The sequence below is a fragment of the Rhipicephalus microplus genome, chromosome 8 (genome assembly GCF_043290135.1).
Source record: "Rhipicephalus microplus isolate Deutch F79 chromosome 8, USDA_Rmic, whole genome shotgun sequence".
Lineage (NCBI taxonomy): Eukaryota > Metazoa > Arthropoda > Arachnida > Ixodida > Ixodidae > Rhipicephalus > Rhipicephalus microplus.
Window position 1 is genome coordinate 20503279 of NC_134707.1, and position 22059 is coordinate 20525337.

At 47.6% G+C, this 22059-nt stretch overlaps 2 protein-coding genes across 3 annotated transcripts in view; one reads left to right on the plus strand and one right to left on the minus strand.

Annotated features, from left to right (window-relative positions):
• Nucleotides 1-21377, plus strand: part of LOC119164231 (uncharacterized) — a 33140-nt gene extending 11763 nt beyond the window's left edge. Inside the window, exons 1-2 of one of the 2 annotated variants that reach the window (XM_075871255.1) lie at nucleotides 11041-11745; nucleotides 15199-21377. In XM_075871255.1, coding sequence (XP_075727370.1) covers nucleotides 15359-17113 — 1755 coding nt within the window. In that variant the 5' untranslated portion in view covers nucleotides 11041-11745; nucleotides 15199-15358 and the 3' untranslated portion in view covers nucleotides 17114-21377. Of the gene's footprint in view, nucleotides 1-11040; nucleotides 11746-15198 lie in introns of those variants that run through there. The other variant, XM_075871254.1, reaches the window with a different exon arrangement.
• The window catches only part of LOC142768855 (uncharacterized), a 110148-nt gene that overhangs the window by 5716 nt on the left and 82373 nt on the right, over nucleotides 1-22059 (minus strand). The window lies entirely within an intron of this gene.

The following is a 22059-nucleotide window of genomic DNA, read 5'->3' on the forward strand; positions in this document are numbered from 1 at the left end:
AAAACAAAGGCACTGAAAAACAGCAAAGAAAAAACCTAGAAGAAAACGAAACAGTAAGGTAAAGATAAAATAACTACCTGCCCGCACCGAAACCTTCGAGGAACCTGCGTTCCTTCTCGGACAAAGCTACGGAGGGCTTGCTAATACAAGGCACCTGTTCGCGTGCCATCTGTGCGGCCTCGACAATGACCAGGGTGCTTTCATCTCTGTGTTTGTACAGCGTCGCTGTGTCATTGTCGAGGCCGCGCAGATGGCACGCGAACAGGTGCCTTGTATTAGCAAGCCCTCCGTGGCTTTGTCCGAGAAGGAACGCAGGTTCCTCGAAGGTTTCGGTGCGGGCAAGTAGTTATTTTATCTTTACCTTTCTGTTTCGTTTTCTTCTAGGTTTTTTTCTTTGCTGTTTTTCAGTGCCTTTGTTTTTGTGTTGTTTGTTTTTGTTTTTCATACTCATGTTCTGCTCTTTGTGCCATATGGTTTTTATCACATGGTCACTGTCTCCTCTATATATTTTCGTGCTCGGCGCAATAAACTCAGTTGGAAGTTAGCGCGCGTGTCTTTCGTGTCCTTCTTGTCTTTGTGTCGTCATTTTGTTCTCGCGCTATAACTATCGTCGTGCCTTCAGACAGCATTCCAGATGGCGAGACGAAGCAGAATCTAATCCACTCCATCTGGCTCCCAACCGCTGTTGCGTCCTTGAAGCTGTACTTCACTTTGGGTGCACCCCTGCCAAAGCTTTCCCTGAGGCCACGTTGTCGCCTATGCAAGACAAACCGTAGCTGTCCCAACCGTCACTCGTCACACCCCCTCCCAGGGAGAAGACTAGATCTGGACAACTCTGTGGCAGCGTTCAGGGCAGAGTCGAACACGCCCCGAGTGCCAATCAATGAGTTGAGCATGGCCAGTGCCTCATACGCGTCTCTTTCGCGGCCAGGTAGAGTGCCCCTCGTCAGCTGCCCCCCCCCCGAACCACGCGTCAACAACTGTGTCACGTATGCTGGGGTAGGAGGCTGGTGCTGCTCTAGCAGACTTTCCAAACACTTTCACCGATCTACCACCGCTGAGGGCGAACTTGACAATGTCACCCCCCTGGTGCACCACAATATCTATCACGACCAACAACAGGTTTTCTGGACTACCGACAAGCGCCTGACCTGCCCACGGAAGACAGTCAAGCTGAACTACGCGGGGGGGGGGGGGGGGGGGGGGGCGTGACGCCGACCTCCTGAACAGATACGTCGTATCCGACCCTCTGGGACCAGTACCTCGTCGTAAGGAAGCTCAAGACATAGGGAAGCACTGCTCGCGACCCACTGTGTTCCATTGATGATGATATATGGTGTTTTTTGGCGCAAGGGCCATTTGTTGGCCAAAGAGCGCCATTTCATCTTACTAAAAATATGGACAATGATTGTGATACGCGGCTGTATAAGGGCCATAAAATTCCTCGCCATAAGGCGGGTAAGAACATACAAGTAATAAAATGATGACCATGCCGTGAAAGATGTGTGTGGTGTGAATGATGACAAAAGTTGGTGATAATAAGACGATGGTGGATATGTATGGCATTAGCACAAGTGCCTCACTCGTTCATACCCTTGCGTCCAAGGGCCGTGAGGCAAGTGCTTTCTTGTGTAACCTCCGCAGCAAAAACCTCTCTAGAGAGGTCGTGCTACGGAATGCCCGGGTATATGATATGAAAATTATGAATTTCTTTTAAAAACGCTAACAATGATTTATGACTAAAAAGCGGTTCCCTACCGACGAACATTGCAGGGTGTAAAGGTATATGCTGTCGGTAGGGTAATGGAAAATGTCGTTTTCTTAGAGTTTCTAAGTGTTTGCACTGGATTAACATGTGAAGGACTGTCAATGCTTCACCACATCTGTCACACAATGGTGGATCGCCACCAGACAAAAGATATGTGTGTGTCGTGTATGTGTGTCCTATCCTGAGTCTGGTTAGTATTACCTCTGTATGACGCGATTTCGATACGGGCAGCCAATGACCAAGGTGTGGCTTAATAACGTGTAGTTTGTTTTGTGTGTGTGTATCCCACTTGCTCTGCCAGTATACCCTGAGGTTTCGTTTGAGAGACGGCTTAAGATCAAGGGCCGGGATTGATATGGGTGTAGGGGCAGTGCTTTTGTGGACGGATGCAGCGAGCTGATCCGCCCTCACGTTGCCTTGAATCTCACGGTGCCCTGGCACCCAGCACACTACAACATGTTGGTTGAGTGTGTAGAGTGTGCATAAAATGGAGTAAAGTGAAATGAGGACAGGGTTTTTTTGTTTGTTAAGACTGCAGAGCCGTTACCACACTGAGGGAGTCTGTAAAAATTACTGCTTTTTGTATTTGTAATTTTTTGATGTGTTTAGCTGCCACAAGTATCGCGTAAGCTTCCGCTGTGAAAATACTTGTGCCTGGATGTAGAGGGCCAGCATCCGAAAAGGAAGGGCCAACAACAGCGTAGGTCACAGAGGAGTTGGACTTAGAGGCATCTGTAAAGAACTCAGGACGTGTGTATTTGTGTTGAAGTTCCAGGAAGTATGTTCCAATATGGGCAATAGGCGCATGTTTAGTAATTTCTAGGAAAGACACATCGCAATCTATAGTCTGCCACTGCCACGGTGGAAGGTATGCTACAGGAGCCATTAAATTGTGTTCGAGTGACACTCCAGTGTCCTCAGCTAGGCCCTTCAGGCGAACTGAGAAGGGCTGCCTCATTGAAGGCCTGTTTTAAAACAGAATGGAGCTCGACAAATCAGTGATAGTAGAGTATGAGGGGTGCCTCTTGTCTGCTTTCACCTTAAGAAAATATACAAAGGACATGTAAGTTCTTTGCAGATGAAGCGACCACTCATTTGACTCAACGTAAAGGCTTTCTATGGGGCTGGTGCGAAAAGCACCCGTAGAAAGGCGGATGCCTAAATGGTGCACGGGATCCAGCATCTTCAAAGCGCTTTGAGTCGCAGACTGATAAACAATGGCCCCATAATCTAAGCGGGTGCGAATGAGGCTTCTATACAGATTCATGAGGCATTTCCTCTCACTACCCCACGTAGTACGTGACAACACTTTTATAACATTCATGGCTTTTAAACATTTTGTTTTTAAATACTTTATGTGTGGTACGAAGGTCAACTTGTTGTCATAGATTAAGCCTAGGAATTTATGCTCCGCATTCACAGACAGACGTTGGCCGTTCAGTTCAATGTCGGGTTCTGAGTGCATGCCTCTCTTTCGGGAGAACAAGACACACGTGCTTTTTCCTGGGTTCAGCCGGAATCCGTTTTCCTCTGCCCATTTGGAGACCTTGTTTAAACCTAACTGAACCTGCCGCTCACACATTGCTAGGTTGCATGACTTAAAGCCAAGCTGGACGTCATCGACATATGTGGAATAGAACATGTTGCGGGGGATGGACAGGTGCAAGGAATTCATTTTAATAATAAAAAGTGTACAACTAAGTACACCACCTTGCGGTACTCCCGTTTCTTGCACAAATGTTTGCGACAGAATACTGCCCACACGGACACGGAATTTCCGATTGGACAAGTAACTCTCGATTATGGAAAGCATTCTACCGCGCACACCCAGGTGAGACAAGTCTCTTAATATGCCAAAACGCCATGTTGTGTCGTAGGCCTTCTCGATATCGAGAAACACTGAGAGGAAGTATTGTTTGTGGACGAAAGCGTCTCGGATCTGTGCCTCGATACGCACCAGATGGTCGGTGGTGGATCTACCCTCCCGAAACCCACACTGAAATTGGTCGAGCAGATTGTGTGTTTCAAGGAAATGTAAAAGTCGGCGGTTTATCATTTTTTTCAAAAAGTTTACAAAGGCAGCTGGTTAGTGCAATGGGCCTATAACTTGAAACTAAGGAAGGGTCCTTGCCCTGTTTCAAAATTGGGATAACAATAGCCTCTTTCCAGGAAGCAGGGATGGCGCCTGAAAGCCAGATAGCATTGTATAGAGAGAGTAAAGTTTTTCGCGTTTCGAGCGGCAGGTTTTTCAACATTTCATATGTGACACGATCGTAGCCTGGAGCGGAATTATTGCAAGAGTTTAGTGATGTTTGTAGCTCAGCTACGTTGAAAGGTTGGTTGTATTCCTCGTAATTTGTGCACTTGGATTCTAGTTTCTGCTTTTCTATCTTTGCTTTGTGTCTTTGGAAAGCTTCAGTGTAGTGTGACGAGCTAGACACCTGCTCGTAGTGTGCACCGAGGAAGTTCGCTTGATCTTCCAGGCTATCACCCTGTGTGTTTACGAGTGGGAGTGAGTGTACTTGTCTTCCTGCTACCCTACGAACCATGTTCCAGACTTTAGCCTCTTGTGTATATGAATTTATCCCTGATAAAAACTTGTGCCAGCTTTCTTTTCTGGCCTGCCGACGCGTTCTCCTGCCTCGAGATTTTATTTTCTTAAAGCTCTCAAGGTTTTCCGCTGTCGGCGAGTTCCGCAGCAACCTCCATGCCCTGTTCTGTTCCTTTCGCGCATTCTGACACTCAGTGTTCCACCACGGAACGTGTCGTTTGCCGGGCAGTCCAGATGTTTGTGGAATGCACTTGGTTGCTGCGTCAGTAAGAAAAGCCGTGAAGTACTGCACAGCTTCATCTATGCCTAACCCGCATATGTCAGTCCAATTTAGGTGAGTAAGCTTTTGAAATTGTTCCCAGTTGGCTTTGTTTACCAGCCATTTGGGAACTTGTGGAGGGCATTCATTTATTATTGGTGTACTCAAAACTAAAGGGAAATGGTCACTTCCGTATGGATTATTTATGACTTTCCACTGAAGTAATGGTACAAGTGAAGGAGATGCGATACTGAGGTCTATGGAAGAGTAAGTTTTGTTGGCAAGGTTATAGTATGTTGCCTCTTTCCTATTCAACAGACAAGCACCCGATGAAATGAGGAATTGTTCAATGAGACGACCTCGGGCATCACAGCGAGAGTCACCCCACAGACCATTATGTGCGTTCAGGTCCCCAAGGACCAGATAAGGTTCAGGTAGTTCGTCTATTAAAGACTGGAATTGAAGTTTTTCGAGACGGTGGTGCGGAGGTATGTACAAAGAGCAGACAGTGACAAGTTTGTTTAGAATAACTGCTCGGACAGCCACCGCCTCGAGGGAAGTTTGAAGGGGTAATTGTGTGCATGCTATACCTTGACTTACTATAACCGCTACACCACCGGATGGTAGCATGGCATCATCTCTATCCTTTCGGAAGATTATGTAGTTACGTAAAAAGTTTGTGTTGGTTCGTTTTAAGTGTGTCTCTTGTACACACAGCACTCTTGGATTGTGTTCATGGAGGAGTTCTTGTAAGTCATCGAGGTTTCGAAGAAGGCCTCGGATGTTCCACTGTAATATTTCTGTCTGCATATTTAAACAAGAGAGATGCTGCTGTGTGTACAAAGAGCATCCTGTGTTGGAGTGAGCTTGTTAATTCAGGTGGCAGGACGGTCGTCCGGCCCCGTTATTGGTTTTTTAATTTTCTTGGCGCGCTCCAAGGAGGTGCACCGCCCTTTTGGTACCAAGGGTACCGTTGTATCCATTACCTCCTCAGAGGCACTGGGTGCCCGCACATGCGAGCTGGTGGTTCGGATTTTAGGCCTCGCCTGGTGAGGGGAGGCCTCGAGACCAGAGGACCCTGGAGTCTCCGGCCTCAATTCGCTAGGAGGCGGAGTAGACTGAACTACTGCCGCCTTGGGGGCAGGTGCCACAGCCGTCGGCTCGCTCTGCGCTGGCCGAAGGAGTGACGAGGGCTGGTGCGGCGTTGCCCCCTGACGCGCCGCATCAGCATATGTAGCGCCATAAAATGGCGACACTCTTCGTCTTGCTTCCTTGAATGTGATATTTTCTTTAATTTTCAATGTGATGATTTCCTTTTCTTTTTTCCAAAATGAGCAAGACCGTGAGTATGCGGCATGATTTCCGCCACAGTTCACACAGTGTGATGGTTCTTCGCAATTGTCAGAATTGTGGCCTGACACTCCATATTGTGCACAAGTTTGGTGACCACGACAGCTTTGTGAGCCGTGGCCATACTTCTGGCATTTAAAACAACGACGTGGGTTAGGTATGTATGGTCTGATCGACGTCTAGTGTACCCTGTTTGAATACTTTCTGGCAGATTACTGGAAGCGAACGTGAGTATTAGGTGTTTTGTTGGTGTTACCTTGTTGTCTCTTCTAATGGTGATCCTTTGTACATTGGTCACATTCTGACTCTTCCACCCCTCCAGAAGTTCCTCTTCAGTCAAGCTGAGCAAATCAGCATCAGATACTACTCCACGGGTTGTGTTCATGGATCTGTGTGGCGTTACTGTGATGGGAGTGTCACCAAAAGTTGAAAGATTCTGTAGCTTTTCAAACTGTTCTTTTTCTCGAACTTCAAGGAGGAGGTCTCCGCTGGCCATTTTGGTAACTTTGTACCCGGCTCCTAGAGTTTCTGTGAGACATCTGGCTACTACAAAGGGGGATACAGTTCTGGCTTGCTTGCTGCTTATCTCACTATGTATAACATGAAAATGGGGGAAGTTTTCAGTTGATCGGTTGAAAAATCCTAAGTCTTCGGTGCGTACGCGCTTTAAGGTGGTACGATCACTTAATAATGGAAATGCTCTATGCATGCCAGTTTAATTTGCTTCAGAAGCGTTGGCGGCCACCCACCACGGAGCCCAACGAGGGGACGCTACGAGTTTGTGGGTGCTAAAACCTGCAGACGCCAGCCGTACAACGCTACTATAACCCAATGCGCCTAGACCAAGGTAGGCTATTTGCACAGGGTTAACCCTAGCCGCCAGGAAGTTTGGAAGTAAACAGAAGAGAGGAGAAGACAGGACAGATAAAAAGTGAGAGATAAAGACGAAGATGTAGGGAGAGAGAGATAGGAAAAGGCGACTGCCGATTTCCCCTGGGTGGGTCAGCCCAGGGGTGCCGTCTACGTGAAGCCGGGGCCAAAGGGGTGTGTTGCCTCTGCCGGGGGGCCTTAAAGGTCCAATCACCCAGCGTCGGCTCAACCCCCAGGATCCCCTTTTCTCTGGACACGGCAAAGCCACGCACGGCTAGGCGTGGGAGGGAGTAGAAACTCCCCCGTTAGCTCGGGTCCGTGGTGTCGCTACACACCAAACGCCTACTTGCGCAGGCGCCCCTGCGGGGACTGTGTTCCATTCTGACAGGAACAACGGTCGTTTGGCTGCCCCAGTTGTTCACGCCGAACATACTCCTTCCTGGGTATGTCGCCTTCCTTGTCATTAGTGCGGCGAAGAACGTCAGGTCTACAGCCACGATTGCCCCGCTAGGCGGAGCAGCGCCGTAGATGCCCACGTGCCTCTCAATCTTAGTAATGTGTGAATAGATGGCGAATCTTGCTCCCATATGTGTCATCCTTTTCATTTTGTCACTGTTGACGATGACTTCGCTCAGCAGCATGCACCTCAAAAACGCAGCCTCATCGCGCTGGGCACCAGAAGAAGACCCGACCGCCTCAACAAGTTGTGAAATGGCCTTAGTATCCAGCATAGCCGGGAACTCGAAGAAGCGATTGGCCTGGAAATCCCCGATCGGCTTGCTGAGCACATCAGCCATGGCGCGGTACCCATCGGTCACCTCAACGCCGGTGACGCCTGCTCTCAACTGGTGGTCAATGCGAACGTTGAGTATTGGGCACATCTCTTGCCAGGACGTCTGCTTTAGATCGAGCTGTCCGTCGCCTATGTACCATGACAACGTCATTGGTGTCAATGGGTCCGCCCAGCTCCAGGGTGTTATGTCGCTGGGTGTCTTGGCTATGGTTTGGTGCACCATTTGGTCAAGATGGCGGATCCCCACAATTCAATTTCATGGCTTGTGGGAGGCTTTGCTCCCAGTATGCTTGGGCAACCTGTAGTGGAAGAGACTGGTTTTCATCTATCTTTTTCTGACTTCGTGACATCTTTCATTCTTGTGGTGTATGATTTTGCGTGGAGCCCACCTAAACTCCACAACTGGTCAGGCGAAGGACCCAGAACCTTACATTTTAGACCCCTGTATTGATTTCCTAATGTGGAGAGTAATTTTGCCCACAATCCCCCTAATCCCCCGAGCAGCCGCGAGGAGGTCGCGCCGATCACACTAACCCGTGACGTCGTTGTCACGTGATGTGCCATCCTCGCCTCTTCTCCGGGGATTTCTCCCTCGTGTGAATCCCGCTTAATCAGGGGACATCCGCAAGACACTTGAGTGTCTTGGGGATGTCTGAGTGAGTTGTGTTGAGGGTATCCCCAGGACACCCTCAATTTGGGGATGTCCCACCCTGGATCCGCACATGGTTATAACCTCAAACTTCTTGACGCGCTAGCGTGCCGCAGCAGCGCGTCTCTCCCTAGTGTAGTCTCTCCCTCTCTCTTCTCGCCCGTGGTTCAAAACCATGCCAAATTTGCTGACGCACTGCAGTTGCCGCATGTCGGCATTATATAGAGTATGCTTTGGTTTTACTCTCTTTCCCTCATCATCACCACTCTTACCCGGTTCTGGCCATAGGCTCCGCCCTCGACGCTCATGCCAGCCGCTGAATGCGCGTAAATCCGTCCCCGCTGCGGAGAACGGGTGCGCGCGAAACCCAGTTCCAGAATTAGCCTAAACGGGCACGCTATCGCGGGACGGGCACAAACTGCGTCAGCGGCCGCAGCACCACTGCCACACAGGCTAGGCTTCTTCCGGCCGTGCTATACTCGTATATTCGCCGTGTTGTTGCTCTTTCGTCATTTGTGCTGCTCGTCCTTCTCTTTCTGCGCGTGCGTGCGTGCGTGTGTGTGTGTGTTGCAGCTTTGTGTGTTTCTGCGTCCAAGTGTGCTTGTGTTCCTCTCGTGTGCGTATCGGGATGTGGGCCAAATGCTCTTCGTAGACGGCCATTAACACGGGCCTCGGGCGTCTAGTGTCGGTTGCTTATTTCTGCTATTCCGCTCCGTTTCCTACGTGCTGCGCAGGTCTCTGCGCCCTCCCCCTCCGGCTTGTGTGTGTATTTTTTTGTTTGCGTCATAGTTTCAGTTTCCTGGAAAACAGATTGTTGTCTTCTCAATGGAAGGCTAAAGGATTATTTATTCCAAGATGTCCGCTTCAGGATACAGTATGCGAACTGTGGGAGGGCATGAAACTGGACTGGTGTTTGGGACATGCATTAAACAAAAAAATTAGAGCATATCCACCGAGTGAGTGATGATGAGGAGGGCGAAGCTTTCGGAGGGTTTTATTGGTAAACCGTGAATCCTTCGTCTATCCGTCTGTCCGCCCATCCGTCTGCGCCTGCTGAGTGAGTCATAGAACTAGGCGATAACGTACCAAGAGACGTGCATATACAGACACACGCCTTAAGGATCTTTGCTCCTAACAAAGCAGAGCTAGAAAAGGTACGGGGATGGAGTGATTATTCTTAGAGGAAACGTTTTTATTTCAGTAGTCCTTTCTCTGATCATCCCCAATTTATTCTTGAGTATACGTACTGGGTATGGGCGCGCCGTACTGGGCTCGAGGCATCAGACTTCCCATAAGCTGTTCCCTCCCCCTATTGTGGGAAAAAATACTGTCTCAGTCCCTGAATTGTGTGCGTTGCTTAACATATCTGCAACAGGATATTCATTGGTGATCCCTACGCTTTGCAGTTTGTGCTAACACGATGATTGCCATAGCGTGAACTGAAGACTTGGGCACACAAACGGGATTCTGAGGAAGGACGAATGGCCCTCGGTGATGTGTCGTAGTCCTCATTTCGTGCTATAACAGTCATCACATAGGAACTAGACCAAGCTGCCACCCTTCAGCGCTGACACGTTGTTCTCTACATAAAGACATTACGCCATCTAATTTTGGCAGTAACGTAGTCAGAAGGGGGGCGGGGCATACAAAGCGTTCCGTGTTTCAATTACGTTCCGCAAGGTCTGCCACGTTCGAGTTTTGTTCCAGGGTCCTCACAACTTGTACTGTAAATATTTCGCAGTCTCGCCATGCCGAAGTTTGTCGTTGTCACCGTAAAGCAGGGGTGGTATAGGCACGAAATTTTTTCCCTCAAGTGCCGGTCTAGTGAACGTTGGTACGTGGGTGGGGAGTATTCCGTCCAAAATGTCAGTAAACGTTGCCACTTAAAGACCTTAAAGAAGGTTCATTTCTGAGCAGGAATAAACGTCATGATTCGATAAACATTCTCATATAAATTGCCGTTCTTCAGAATGATGCAATGTGGAAGCCGATTCTGAAGTATAGAGCTTTTTTGTTGATACCTCGCTTATGTTTCGACATATGGTGAGCGCACCTTAGCGGAACAAAACGTTATTAATTGCGATGGGCGAGAAAATATAGCGAGTACCATTTAGCAAAATTGAATGCTCATGATAAGAAAGCATGTGACGAAGAAAGCCATGGGCCGGGCCGTATGCGGCCCCCGTATTTGAGGCCCCTGCCGTAGGAGCGATCTACAGATCATCATAATGACACGCCTTCTGGCCCGCAAGCGACTCTAACTTCTCTTCCTCGAGCTTTCCATCGTTTCTTCTTTCTTTGGCCAAGTTAGGCGAATGACGATACTCTATAAATAGTGATGAAGCAAAGAGCCCGCAAACGCTTCTAGCTGGCCTTCTCTCTCCCTCTCCTTCTTGTGCCCCGCTTTGCCGTTGCCTTTCTTTTTAAAGAGTACTGAAAACACGCCCGGCAGAAGCGGGGTGAGAAGGGCACCCCCCGAAGTGACTTGTAAGGGGAAAGAATGTCTGCGAGCCGCGCGGCCGCAGCGCAGTCTCCGGAGCTCGGGCACAAGGCCCGAAACCCAGCTCTGTCGCCCTGCCCACCCTTCCTCTCCTCTTTCCTCCTCTCTCCTGCTTTCGTCTTTCCTAATTCGCTCAGTCACTGATGGCAACCTCTCGCTCATCGGTCTCTTCTTTTTCTTCTTCGTCTTCCCTTTTGGCCCGGTGAAGAAGCTAGCCGCACGTCCTTTCCTCCTCGCATGTTTTTATCGAGGCCTTGAGAGAGGAGAGATATGCGGCTGTTTCGACGTATGATGAAGAGAGAATATGCTGTTCTCTCAGCCTCGCCACGGGCGACCTGTAGGCTAGCGGCGTCGTTCGTCCCTTGGCTGGCGTTCCCGCGCCTCGTGCTGCAAGGCCCGAGAAGGGTGGGAGACTCCGCGCTGTGGGCAAAGAAGATGGGTCGGTGTTGGTGGGGCGAGCTAAATTTGGCCCCAGTTTGGAGTTTTCGACGGTGGCCGTTTCGTTTCTGGAGAAACGAAGCGGAGAGAGAACGAAAGAAGGCGGCAGAGAGTGAGGAACTGGGTGGTTGGTGGTTCTGAAGCCCTTGCGTCACTCGTCCTCGGCTTCACCGCTCCCCTTCCCCCATAATCTTTCCCACCTTCTCGTGGTCCTTCTTCCATCTTGGCTCTTGGCAATCCCCCCTTCTCCCTTCCACCCTCCTTTGCCTGCCTTCTCATCTTGTCCCTACATGTCGGTCCAGATGCGCTCAGGTGCTTGGATGACTGCACCGTTTGAGGGGGGGCTCACAAGCAAGCCGAGACGTCAGTTCCTTCACCGCGTCGGACTGTCTTAGATTGTGGTAGCCGTTGGGCGGTACTGCCGATGTTCTTGGGAACCGTGTCTGCCACGACCGGACGTCCGTTGTTGCCGGATATGATTGTGCGGGCCCGCACTTCGCAGTGCGCAGCATAAAAGGATTGCGCAACCGGAGGCTCCACCGAATGCTACACGTCTTGCGTTCTACAGTGAGTGTGTGCTCTCAACTTCATTGTGAAATTTTCCCCAGGTCCTGGAGCGGTTGTTTACTGTGTACGTGCGTCTCTTAACGGTGGAGTTACGCGTGAATATTTCCTTATCGTTCTTCACGCTGTTAGACGATTTGGAAATAGCCCAGTGGAAGCTTTCGAATAACTACGTACGCCAAAGAAGTAAGCCGGATTTGGCTGTTTCTGGACTCACTGCGACTACGTCTCACGTGGTTTTCTGAAGTGGCACGACTTATTTTTCCGGGAAGCTCTCATGTGGCTGTAACGCATGGTGAGCCAATTTCTATATATGGACTTCGTGAAGTCCTTACGCTGTGACCAAAGACGGACCGTGAGACAGCCCCCATTGTAAACCTACTTTTTGTTGAGTGTTAGAAGGTTTGCAACATAGGACCCATTTCTTCTTCCGCAATGGTTCCACCACACCAGGAACCATTGATCTAGCATTGAATGATCCGGTTCAAACGTCATGTAATAATGGTATTAAACATTGCGCATGTTGTATCAATGATGCGATCTTTGGGCACACGTGAACTTCGTTCACCATAGGCAGTGGAGAACTACTTTGTTTTTAAGCTCGTAAATAGATCTGCACTCACCTATGATGGGCTATGTGGGCGAAGCGATTGGTTTTGCGATAACAAAGACGTACTACACACGTCCCCTCCCGCAACTTCCTTCTCGCCTTTGCCTCTGAGTGGGGTACTCGCCTTCTCAGACATTGGGCCAAGGCCTGTCCTGTCTATATTTGGTCGTCTGTCGGTCGCGTGACGCGCACACTTTGGTTTCCTACTTCCGTTCATGCTGAAACGCTCGTGGCCTCGCTCAAGACGCGCAGTTAGCAGAGTTTCTTCGAAGCTTTCGCGCGCACGCTCGTGCCATTATAATTTCGCCCAATCGTCATCTTGTGCGCATGTGAACTTAACCCGAATCCGTTCGTTCCGAATGCGGCGACGGTGAGTGTAGCACGTTCGCGACTGCGGTTCTCGCAAAAATGTGGGATGTCTGCCTCGAACGCTTGCGGAAGTTTCCGGGTCTCCCACCGCGCGCTGTCGCCTTGCCGGTAAGGCCCGTGTGTCTGGGTTCTGTTCGCATTCGCAGTTGGTTAGGATTTTCTGTCTTTTTTAATATTTTATACAGATTGGCTTGGCAGCAGCGTTGTAGCATCTTGTTCGTGTTTTTTATCGCCAGGTCGCTCTCGTTGCGTATTCATTGTAGTGACTGGCAGCGCGATGGTCCTTACGATGGGTCTGTATGCATGGCCATCTCGCTGATGAAATTAGCTTTTCCTCGATCACACTGATTCACTGAACGTTATCACTGTATGTGGTAGATTGCTTGCCCGGGCCGGTTGGCATAAATGGGTACAAGGTTGCCCTTAAGGAGGGAGGGGGGGTCGCAGAGTTTTCGCTGTGCCCCTTCTTATTGGGCCAATGTTGGGGGCAGGCTTTGCGCCCCCCCCCCTTTTAGTGGACTAAAAGGGGTAGCTGTCCTCTGCACCCCCCGGATGCACGCCTGCGCCGGTTCAAACGGGAAATAACAGCACGAGTCACATGACAACAGTCAGTCTGTCCTGTTGTCCCGTGGCTCGAGCTGTTTCTCACTTTCCATGGCCAGCATGCAGTATGCGTCAGTCTTACAGTTCTGCCAACCGCTATTGACGCATGCGCAGGTCGTTATAGACGGAAAAGTTGCGGTGTGTAACGGCGGGATGGTGACCCGATGCTGAACCGCTACTTTTCAGTAAACGTGGGCAGGACGATCGAAAGAGGTGCACGTTTCATATTTTGGCCTATAATGTGGAACATGGTTGCCGTGCTCTTTCGCCGATATGCCGCGGTGTTTTGCGCCTTGGCCACGTATACTGTTTGACCGCTTCGTGGAGACTTATTTAGAACGCGCCTTGCGCATCCTGCGTGCGTCCTCCGGTGACTAAAGCTGGACCGCGTGATCGGCACTTTTTGTTCGTGTTGTTTGCCCTATATGGCCATATGACGTCAATTTATGTCAGCGTATACCGCGCGCTGCGCAGAATAGCACCGTCAGCACTGACGTAGTCCGGGGCCAGGCTCGTCTCCCGTTTCTGTTCTGTCCTTTTCCACATCGATGCTTAGTTTGCGTCATTTCTCTGTTGCATGTCTACGCGCCTGTGACACATCGCAAGTTTTCAAGTGCGTATAATGCGTAAAAAACGTGACCGCAGAAAAACACACACGACGATGAAAGTTACAAAACAATCGTATATCGCTTCGTGCTGTGTTCTTTGTAGACGGGGACAGCACTGAGTCGAGTATTGCTTACGTGTATTGTATTTTTTTCTCTTAAATATGCGAAAGATCACGTAGATCCACTTTTTAAAATAAAATTGGACGCCGTCAGGACATTGAGAGGCTTTGAATGAGTAACCATGTGCATCCGCAATGAAACCTTCCAGGGACAATGAATTGTTCTCTTTCGTACGGTATATCTTGTGAGCGGGGACGAACTCTGATGAGCTCAACAATTCGCAGTTCAACGTCTGCGTTTTATATATATTGAGGTTTTCCAGTCAAAATTTCCGAAACTTCGCTTCAAGATCCAAGCACCTCAGGTTTCTGCATGAACTCGGAGGCACGGATGGCTTAATTCTAAGAACGCCGTGCCCATGCTTCGAATGGCGCTGGTTGCGTCACCCAGATAGATATTGGCTACCAGGAAGCGGCTGTAGTTCCCGTCTCGTCTTGTGCTAAGCTAAATATACCCGGCTTCGGAGAGTAGCAAGACGAGCACGTGGCCGAGCGGCCTCGTTTTGTCGGTAGCTGCAGTCGCTACGGCACTGAGCTACTGAGCATGAGGTCGTGAGTTTTATTCCCTGCACCGGCTATGTATTTTTAAGTTTAAATGTACAATAACCGAAATGTGTGTTCCCAGACGGGCTATATAGAAAACTTTCGAACGATTGTTATCTTGGCAGTAGCGCAAACTTAGCATATCTATTGCATAGGAGATAATTAGCATATATTGAGTGCGCTAAGCAGATACTTGTTTTTTTTTTGCACTTGGTGGCGTCTGCATATACATGTCCATTTTCGCCATGATGAGCAGTGTGTTGACCAGTGCTTGCATGCATTGTCGGTTGTTACCACATGTGTAGGATTTTTTTGTGTGTGAAACCAGATAACCTATTAGAAGTTATTCGAATGAACCTTTTAAGGTTATCCCAAATTACGAAGGCCATATATTTTACAAAAATTTTCTCATCGCGACCTTAATTTGCTTACTACGGAACTTTAGAGCCGTATAAGAAGAAGGTTCTGCTCATAGAGACTCCAAGCAGTGTGGAGTTCCGAAACCTTTGCATCATCTTGCACACGCGTGTTGCATTTGTCACATGTGACAAGATCCCTAACTTAATATGTCATCCTTAATGCGCGCGCACATGCTTCTTCGCAGAACTGACGACGGTGCCGCAAACCGAGACTCTTCTGGCAGCCGGCCGGGGAAAGAACAGCGCGGTAGCGCTGGGTACTTCCAACAGCTCTTCCACGCTCCCAATGGCAACCTGTTCGGCGTACTGTCACCGCTGCAACAGCGCAGCGGCCGCGGCTGCACTATGAAGCCTTCGTTCCTGTGCCGTCAGCCGGCTCAGCAGATGGGCCAGCGTGCCACGCGCAGCCGGAGCGGCCGCCGCGGTGGCGGAAGCCGCTGTCTCAAGTTCCACAACTTCATCCCGTCCGAGAGCATCACTTCGGAGAAGGACGATGGCTCGCACGACGACGTGTGGAAAGTGCACGCTGAGTGCAAGCTCCAGGAGGAGCACGGAACTAAGCAGATCATGGTGTCCCAGTGGTCCGTGTCTTCTACGGACGCCCCTCCTTCTTCGTCAGCTTCTTTCGCCCAAGCAGCGATGGAGTCAAGGAACCCCAGCGTCAACGACGCCACAAACGAAGTCGACAAGACCACGTCGTCTCAGCTGGCGTCGAGATTGCGAGCGGAGGTGACGCGACGTCAACCACCCGCGTCGACTTGCCCACCGCCCGCATCCAGCCCGACCAACAAGGCCACAGACGTTTCAGGACTGAACGCAGGCGAAGCTTCGCCACACCCTCAGCAGCAAGTTCAAGTTACTAACCAGACGGGACTCGTGGTCACTGCTGTCACTTCTCCACCGGCAGCACCCGTGGACGAAGATGTGATTAGCGCAACGCCCGGGTGTTTTGTGCCTTCGAGAAACAGCGAACTCTCCAATGAACGGGCATCATCCTCGTGCTGCTCCGAGGACGCCCAGAGCAGGACCGAATCTGCACCTGCTTCGCCTGTCGGTGCAACGGACGAAAGTGCCGACACATCCGGGAAGCAGTCGGAAATCCTCTACGAGTGCTTGTCCAAGCGGCACCGAAGGAAGCCTTCGCAGACGCGCAGGGTAGTCCCTTACCGAAAGTACCTGTCTCTGCTGGAGAATGACGAAGCTCCTAGTGCGTCACATCCACTGGACTTATCTATGAAGACAAGAGCACGAGCAATGCCCAACGACTATGGTGCCACTGTTAGCAGCATTGCTAGCTGTTGCTTGCCTCCCGCGGTATGTGGATCATCATCGTTTGTGCCATGCTGCTTGCCGGCCTGTACCTCACAGCCATACCTTCCAAATGTTCCTTCAGAGCACTATCATTTTCCTTATCAGGATTTGAGGACATCTGTTCCTGGCTGTTTCGAGAAGTCTCCACTCCAAGTGGCATTAGAAGCACCTCTCACAACTCCACCCAGCCATAGACTTTTCAATGCTTTCTCTCAGCCTAGTGGACTTGCGTTAGGACACAAGTCTGCAGTGCCCGTACCTACAATACCTACAACCAAGTTGCCGTTTGGCTACGCCCTTTACTCAGCCCCATCATCGTCAGGTGCTGGCATGAAGCCGTCACACCCTCTTCAAACGCAGTCCTATACAGACAGTTCTGACAGTGGCAGTAGGTCAGCACTGATGGCAGTTCTGCAGAATTGTCGAGATCCGAGGACCAGCAGCGGGCACAGTGCATCAGCGAGCCCGTCACCTTCAGAAGCACCCCGGGGACTTCGCAAGCCAAGCCAGAGGTCACTCATAAAGCAGAAGCTGGAAGACACATTCAAGCAGAATGGCTTCCTTGTCAAAACTAAGCAAGTGTCGGATGGTGATGCCACCTTCTGCAAGTTCCGTCAGCTTCGCAAGTACACCCGTTACTACCTCAAGAGCTGGCACCACCATCTTCCAGCTGAAGTGCACAAGCTCTGGAAAGGTTTCCTTCCACCCAAGACATTGCCTGGTCCTGGAGGCTCTACTGATGAAGCGCCCAGAGATGCCTCCCATGGTTCTCTTTCCTTACAACAATAGTGCTGTGCTGCAGTGCCGCAAGTGTCGGAATGATATAGGCTGGCGATATGTTTCACTTGGTGTGTGATGTTTTTATTGGTTCAACTCGAGTCATCTTGGTACTACGAGAGGCTCATTTTGAGAAGATTGTTAATCTTGTGAGTAGACGTGCTCAAAACAAATTTGAGGAAGAAACAGTTTTATGGTGATTCTTTATTCCCGTTTGTCGATGACACAGTGTGATGGTGTGATCTTTTGCAGTCTTTCTAGCTGAATAGTAAACAGTTGTGACATTTTTCAAGTGCTAGCCATGTGTTTGCTCTGCCTATATATATGAATATGTGAAAAAGTTTACTTCTTTCACATCTCAAGCCTCAGAACAATTTATGCAGAACATGTATAGTACAATTTGTATATACACAAAAAGTTGTCTTTATAGTAAGTTAATACATGGTGCTGTTTGTGCATCTCTAATGTTTTTGTTGTTGCTATTAGTAGATTTTGTTTATTATTGAGTAAGGCAAATCGTACTTGCACAAAAGCTAGGACAAAAGCAAAGCTGGTACCAGAGGGCTGAGTTCTTGTCTGCATGTAAATTTATTGTCCTTGTGTTTACCCCATTTGTACGTGTGCTTCATTTTCTCTCTGGACTGATGTATGAACAACTCCGATTTCGCTTTCAATTTCTGAGCCAAAACAACCCTACATTTCAATTTTCCCAAGTACCTGGTTATAGTTTTATCATTTCTGACCTTTTGCAAACATTACATTGCGGGTAAGAACATACTGTCTTTAAAATCTGCCTGTAAAGTAGATGAGCTTGCAGACTTGAAATCTCTTCCACTACTCCATCTTAGAAACATTCGTGTCATACTTTGTAAACTTTTGTGTCTTACTTTGCTGCAGGTAGTTCTACTTCTTTTTAATCATGCCTAGTCGCGAGGTGTGTGGAAGAGAACCATATTTTTGTTCACATCTCTACACTGAAGCATGCTTGCCATGACCAGGAGCTCTATGATGCAAAAGACATTGTTTTGTTTGGTGCAGTGTTGTAAATTCTACCATCATTTTATTTCCTTCGTTATCTGTGATTTAGTCCATGACCTTTTTGAAATTAGTGTTTCATTCAATATAGCATCTGTAGAGTATGCTTTCAGTTATCACTTAAATGGTAGCTCAACACTATAAAACATTTATTTTTGTACTTAGAGCTAGTCAAGTATATATGCGGAATAATATGGTTGACATGACCATCATTTCATTAAGCTTCGAGTTATTGCAAATGTTACAAAGTAAGAATAAAAAAAGTGCAGTTGAGAGCAAATATGCAAGATATTCATGGCATCATTCTGATGTGCTTCATTGAAGATACCCTGTGCCATGCATGTCATAGCTCTTTGTTTTGTCATTGCTGCATTTTCCTCAAAGGTTGTGAACTCTGTTGTTACAGAGAATTATTTCTTTCTTTGCTGGCTACTCTTACTCTTCACTTTGTTGACACGGCCTATTGCCTTTGTGCATCTCAGAATAATAATAAGTGCAGCTAATAGGAGGATGTATAATGCAGGGTCCAGAGTACTGTAAAGGAGAATGGAAAGACAGGCTGTGGGTTATTCATGGTATTTAGCATCGCAGCTAATGCACAGGCATGTGTGAAACCTGCGAATGCTTTCTCAGTAGTGTACACACGAAGCGAATAAGAATAGAGGAAAAGGCAGGTCAACAAGAATAGCACATTGTTTTCTGACTGGGGAGTAGGCATCTAGTCAGAAGAGATTATAAGGCAGCATATCTATGGTTCACAAGCAGACCTCCTCTGAAGCCACTCGCTGCATATTTCTTCTTTCTCAGTGGTTAGGCAGTTTCCTGTGGTCTGGCAATTTATCCTAGACACAGTGCGAAAGTATAGGCAAAATAAGAACCCTCATGAGTGCTTGCAATAAGCACGCAAAGGTTCAGGCACAAACACTCCTACTTAACAGAGTAGCCTGCATGAACTAGGCTTTCAACAGCCATTTTTAGGACTAATTCTATAACTCCTAATTCAAGCATATTGTTAAACTGGTTGGTTCAGCGCAATAAAAGTGAAGCCCAGGTTTTCGCACTATGATAGGTTATCATTTTCACATCTTATGCGGGAGTTTCTTACAAGGACTTCTTGAATGAAACTAATTCCCTGTTGTATGTCATATGTAATATCTGCTGCTAGCTTCTGCTGCATGTTTTTTTTTTCCCACTGCGAAATGCTTTTTGTACGCTGTGTGCACATTGTAAAATACACAGCTATACGAGACAATTGAAAGCTTCATTACCGCCTACACATAATTTGACTATGGGTGAAGCATTTTCTTCTTAATCCGTCCTGCTAACCTTCTACTAATATCCAATACTTCTGTCTGATGTGCCTGTGGTATTCTGTTATGCACTTGTTTGTGATATTGGATGCAAGAAAGTGTTGTAATAGGAGGATTTGAAACTGTTGGGGCATGTTTTACTTTGTTCACTACGACTTTTCTATAATGGTGCTGCAAGGAAGGGATTTGCCATGATGAAAAAATTATTGCCTTTCGAACAACTCAGCTGCACCGCATTTCTTCACATTTAATGATGCACTATGATGAGCAGTTTTGCTTGTGCAACATTCGCAGTTATTTTTCGAATGTATGGAAAATAGGAAATGTGATCGCTAACTCATGCTGCTGATTTCAAGGTGCCAACACTGTGCCGAACTTCCTCGCACAGTTAGTTGAATAGCTTCGAGGGGATGAACAGGCATCCTCCCTTTCCCACTTTGGTTAGCCTTGTGAACATTGTCTATACACCACCCATGACATCTGCTCAGCTGCCTTCGATAGCCTTGCTTCACACGGCAGAATTTTGTTGGCCCCATGATCTCCACCAGCCTGTGTAAAAGGCATTTTATTGTGATGCTTGCGAGACTAGTCAGACACCGGGTTCTATTTCTTGTTTGATGTTGTAGAAAATTTGTTTACAATTTGCTGCGCTCTTGTGAAAGCAAGAGCAACAGTACACTTGCACTTCTACAAGAAAAAAAGAGCGTAGTTATGTATGATCTGTCCCTTGGGAATATCCTGCAGAATTCACGTTTGCAGTAATAGCGAAGAGGGAAGTGTGAAAGTCCTCATACAAAGCTACTATTGTCTGTGAAGCAACATCTCTTGCTCGTGAACTATTTCTTGGTAAGTTCTGTGAAGAGTGCTATTTTCTTTTCTCTGCTGGAGCTTTCTGGTGCGTTTGTTTTCATCTGTGTATTGTGAAACTCAAATTTATATTTAGGGACATGGCCACATCCCAATTCCTACCTATAGCTTAGATGTCTATTGAGACGAAAGTGACTTGTTTTGTTGAGACCTCTAGCAGCATCTGCTACTGTTTGGACTGTATTTTTCGTACACCTTTTTTTTTTTGCTAAACCTAAGTTATCAAGAAATAGAAGCTACGAGTACTAAGCGAGTGCTCGCTAGTATTCGCGTGATTGTTTTTATGCTAGTTGTTCTTTTCATCTCAGAATGTTATTTGCACTGTTATTCAGTGGTCTTTGTCATTTGCGATGAATATGTGGTCATTTGCGAATTCTGATTGAACATCAGTATAACACGGCCATCTTGTTCTCTCTGGTAACGCTCATGTTTAGCCGAATGTCGATACTTTTCCATCATGTTTTTTATTTCATTGTTAATAAACCTTTTTTTTTTACTAATCTCAGGCTTTGTGTTGGGTTAGGATTTTGTTTTGTTGAAAGATTGCAAGTTTCTGATGTGTTTAAATTTGTGGTCAATTTGCTGTAGATATTGTTTTAAGCAGGCAGTCGGCAATGTATTCTTTTTCATGCCTGTGCTGAGGCTCAGAGACTTTATACTTAATTTGTTGTTGGCACTGAACATCTCTTGAGAAGATTTGCGTAATGTCTCATGTAAGCGCCAGCTACCGTGCCTTTCAGACTGCTATTAACTTTTTAGAAAATGTCTTTGTACAGCCAATCTTTTCTTTGTTGAGTTTTTGTTTCAGAATTGTTGTTTGCAATGTTAAGTTTTCTATGATGTTTTAAGAACAGTGTGCTTGTTCATGTTCTTTCTCCCTACACCTGTTGAATGATGTGTCGCTTGCCGACTCCCTAAGGAATGTTTTAGCCATCCTGTGTATAAATATTGTGCCCCTAGCATGTGATGATATTTTTCTAACGCATGTTCCTTCATTATGTTGGTCCGTTAGGCTGATCACAAAGCCTCCAAAAAGCGTTGTTAATAAATGTTTCCTTGCCCAATGCTGGTTCTTTTGTGTCTGCTTATTCTAATATTTACAGAAATCAAGTCATCATGGTGCACTGCAGGCTTATGTAACTTTGTGATGAACCGCACTAGCAGTTCATCACAGTTACAAAACTTGGTTGTGGTACCCCCGGTACCGCAACCAAGTTTGCACTTCAGTTTTGGGCGCTGGAGTTCGGACATTCTCGCATTGTCTGTGACCAGCCGTGGTTTGAATCCAAGCACCCTACGCCTAGGAAAGACCTGAAATCACGTGAAAGACCACGCTATGCCCTTGAAACCAACTACATTCGCTGTTTCTTAAGCCTTACACGGTCCTAGTGTAAACTTCATTTTTCGGATCGGCCCATTATACAACGAAAGTGTGGCATTGTATATGGTGGTAATGTGAAGGCAGGTATCATGAAATTCAAAAACTTGTGACGTCACCACCACCTCCATTCATAAATAATGAAGGCCGAAGCAACAACATGCGTGCAAGTAATTGCTCTACCCCGTAAATAAAGAAGCGGCCTACGAAAATGTAACCTTCACTTAGAAGCTGGGTTTTTTCAGGGGGGTTCAGAATGAAAACATGAAAGGCTGGGGTCATTTGTACGCTTTCACTATATATATATATATATATATATATATATATATATACATATATATATATACATATATATATATACATATATA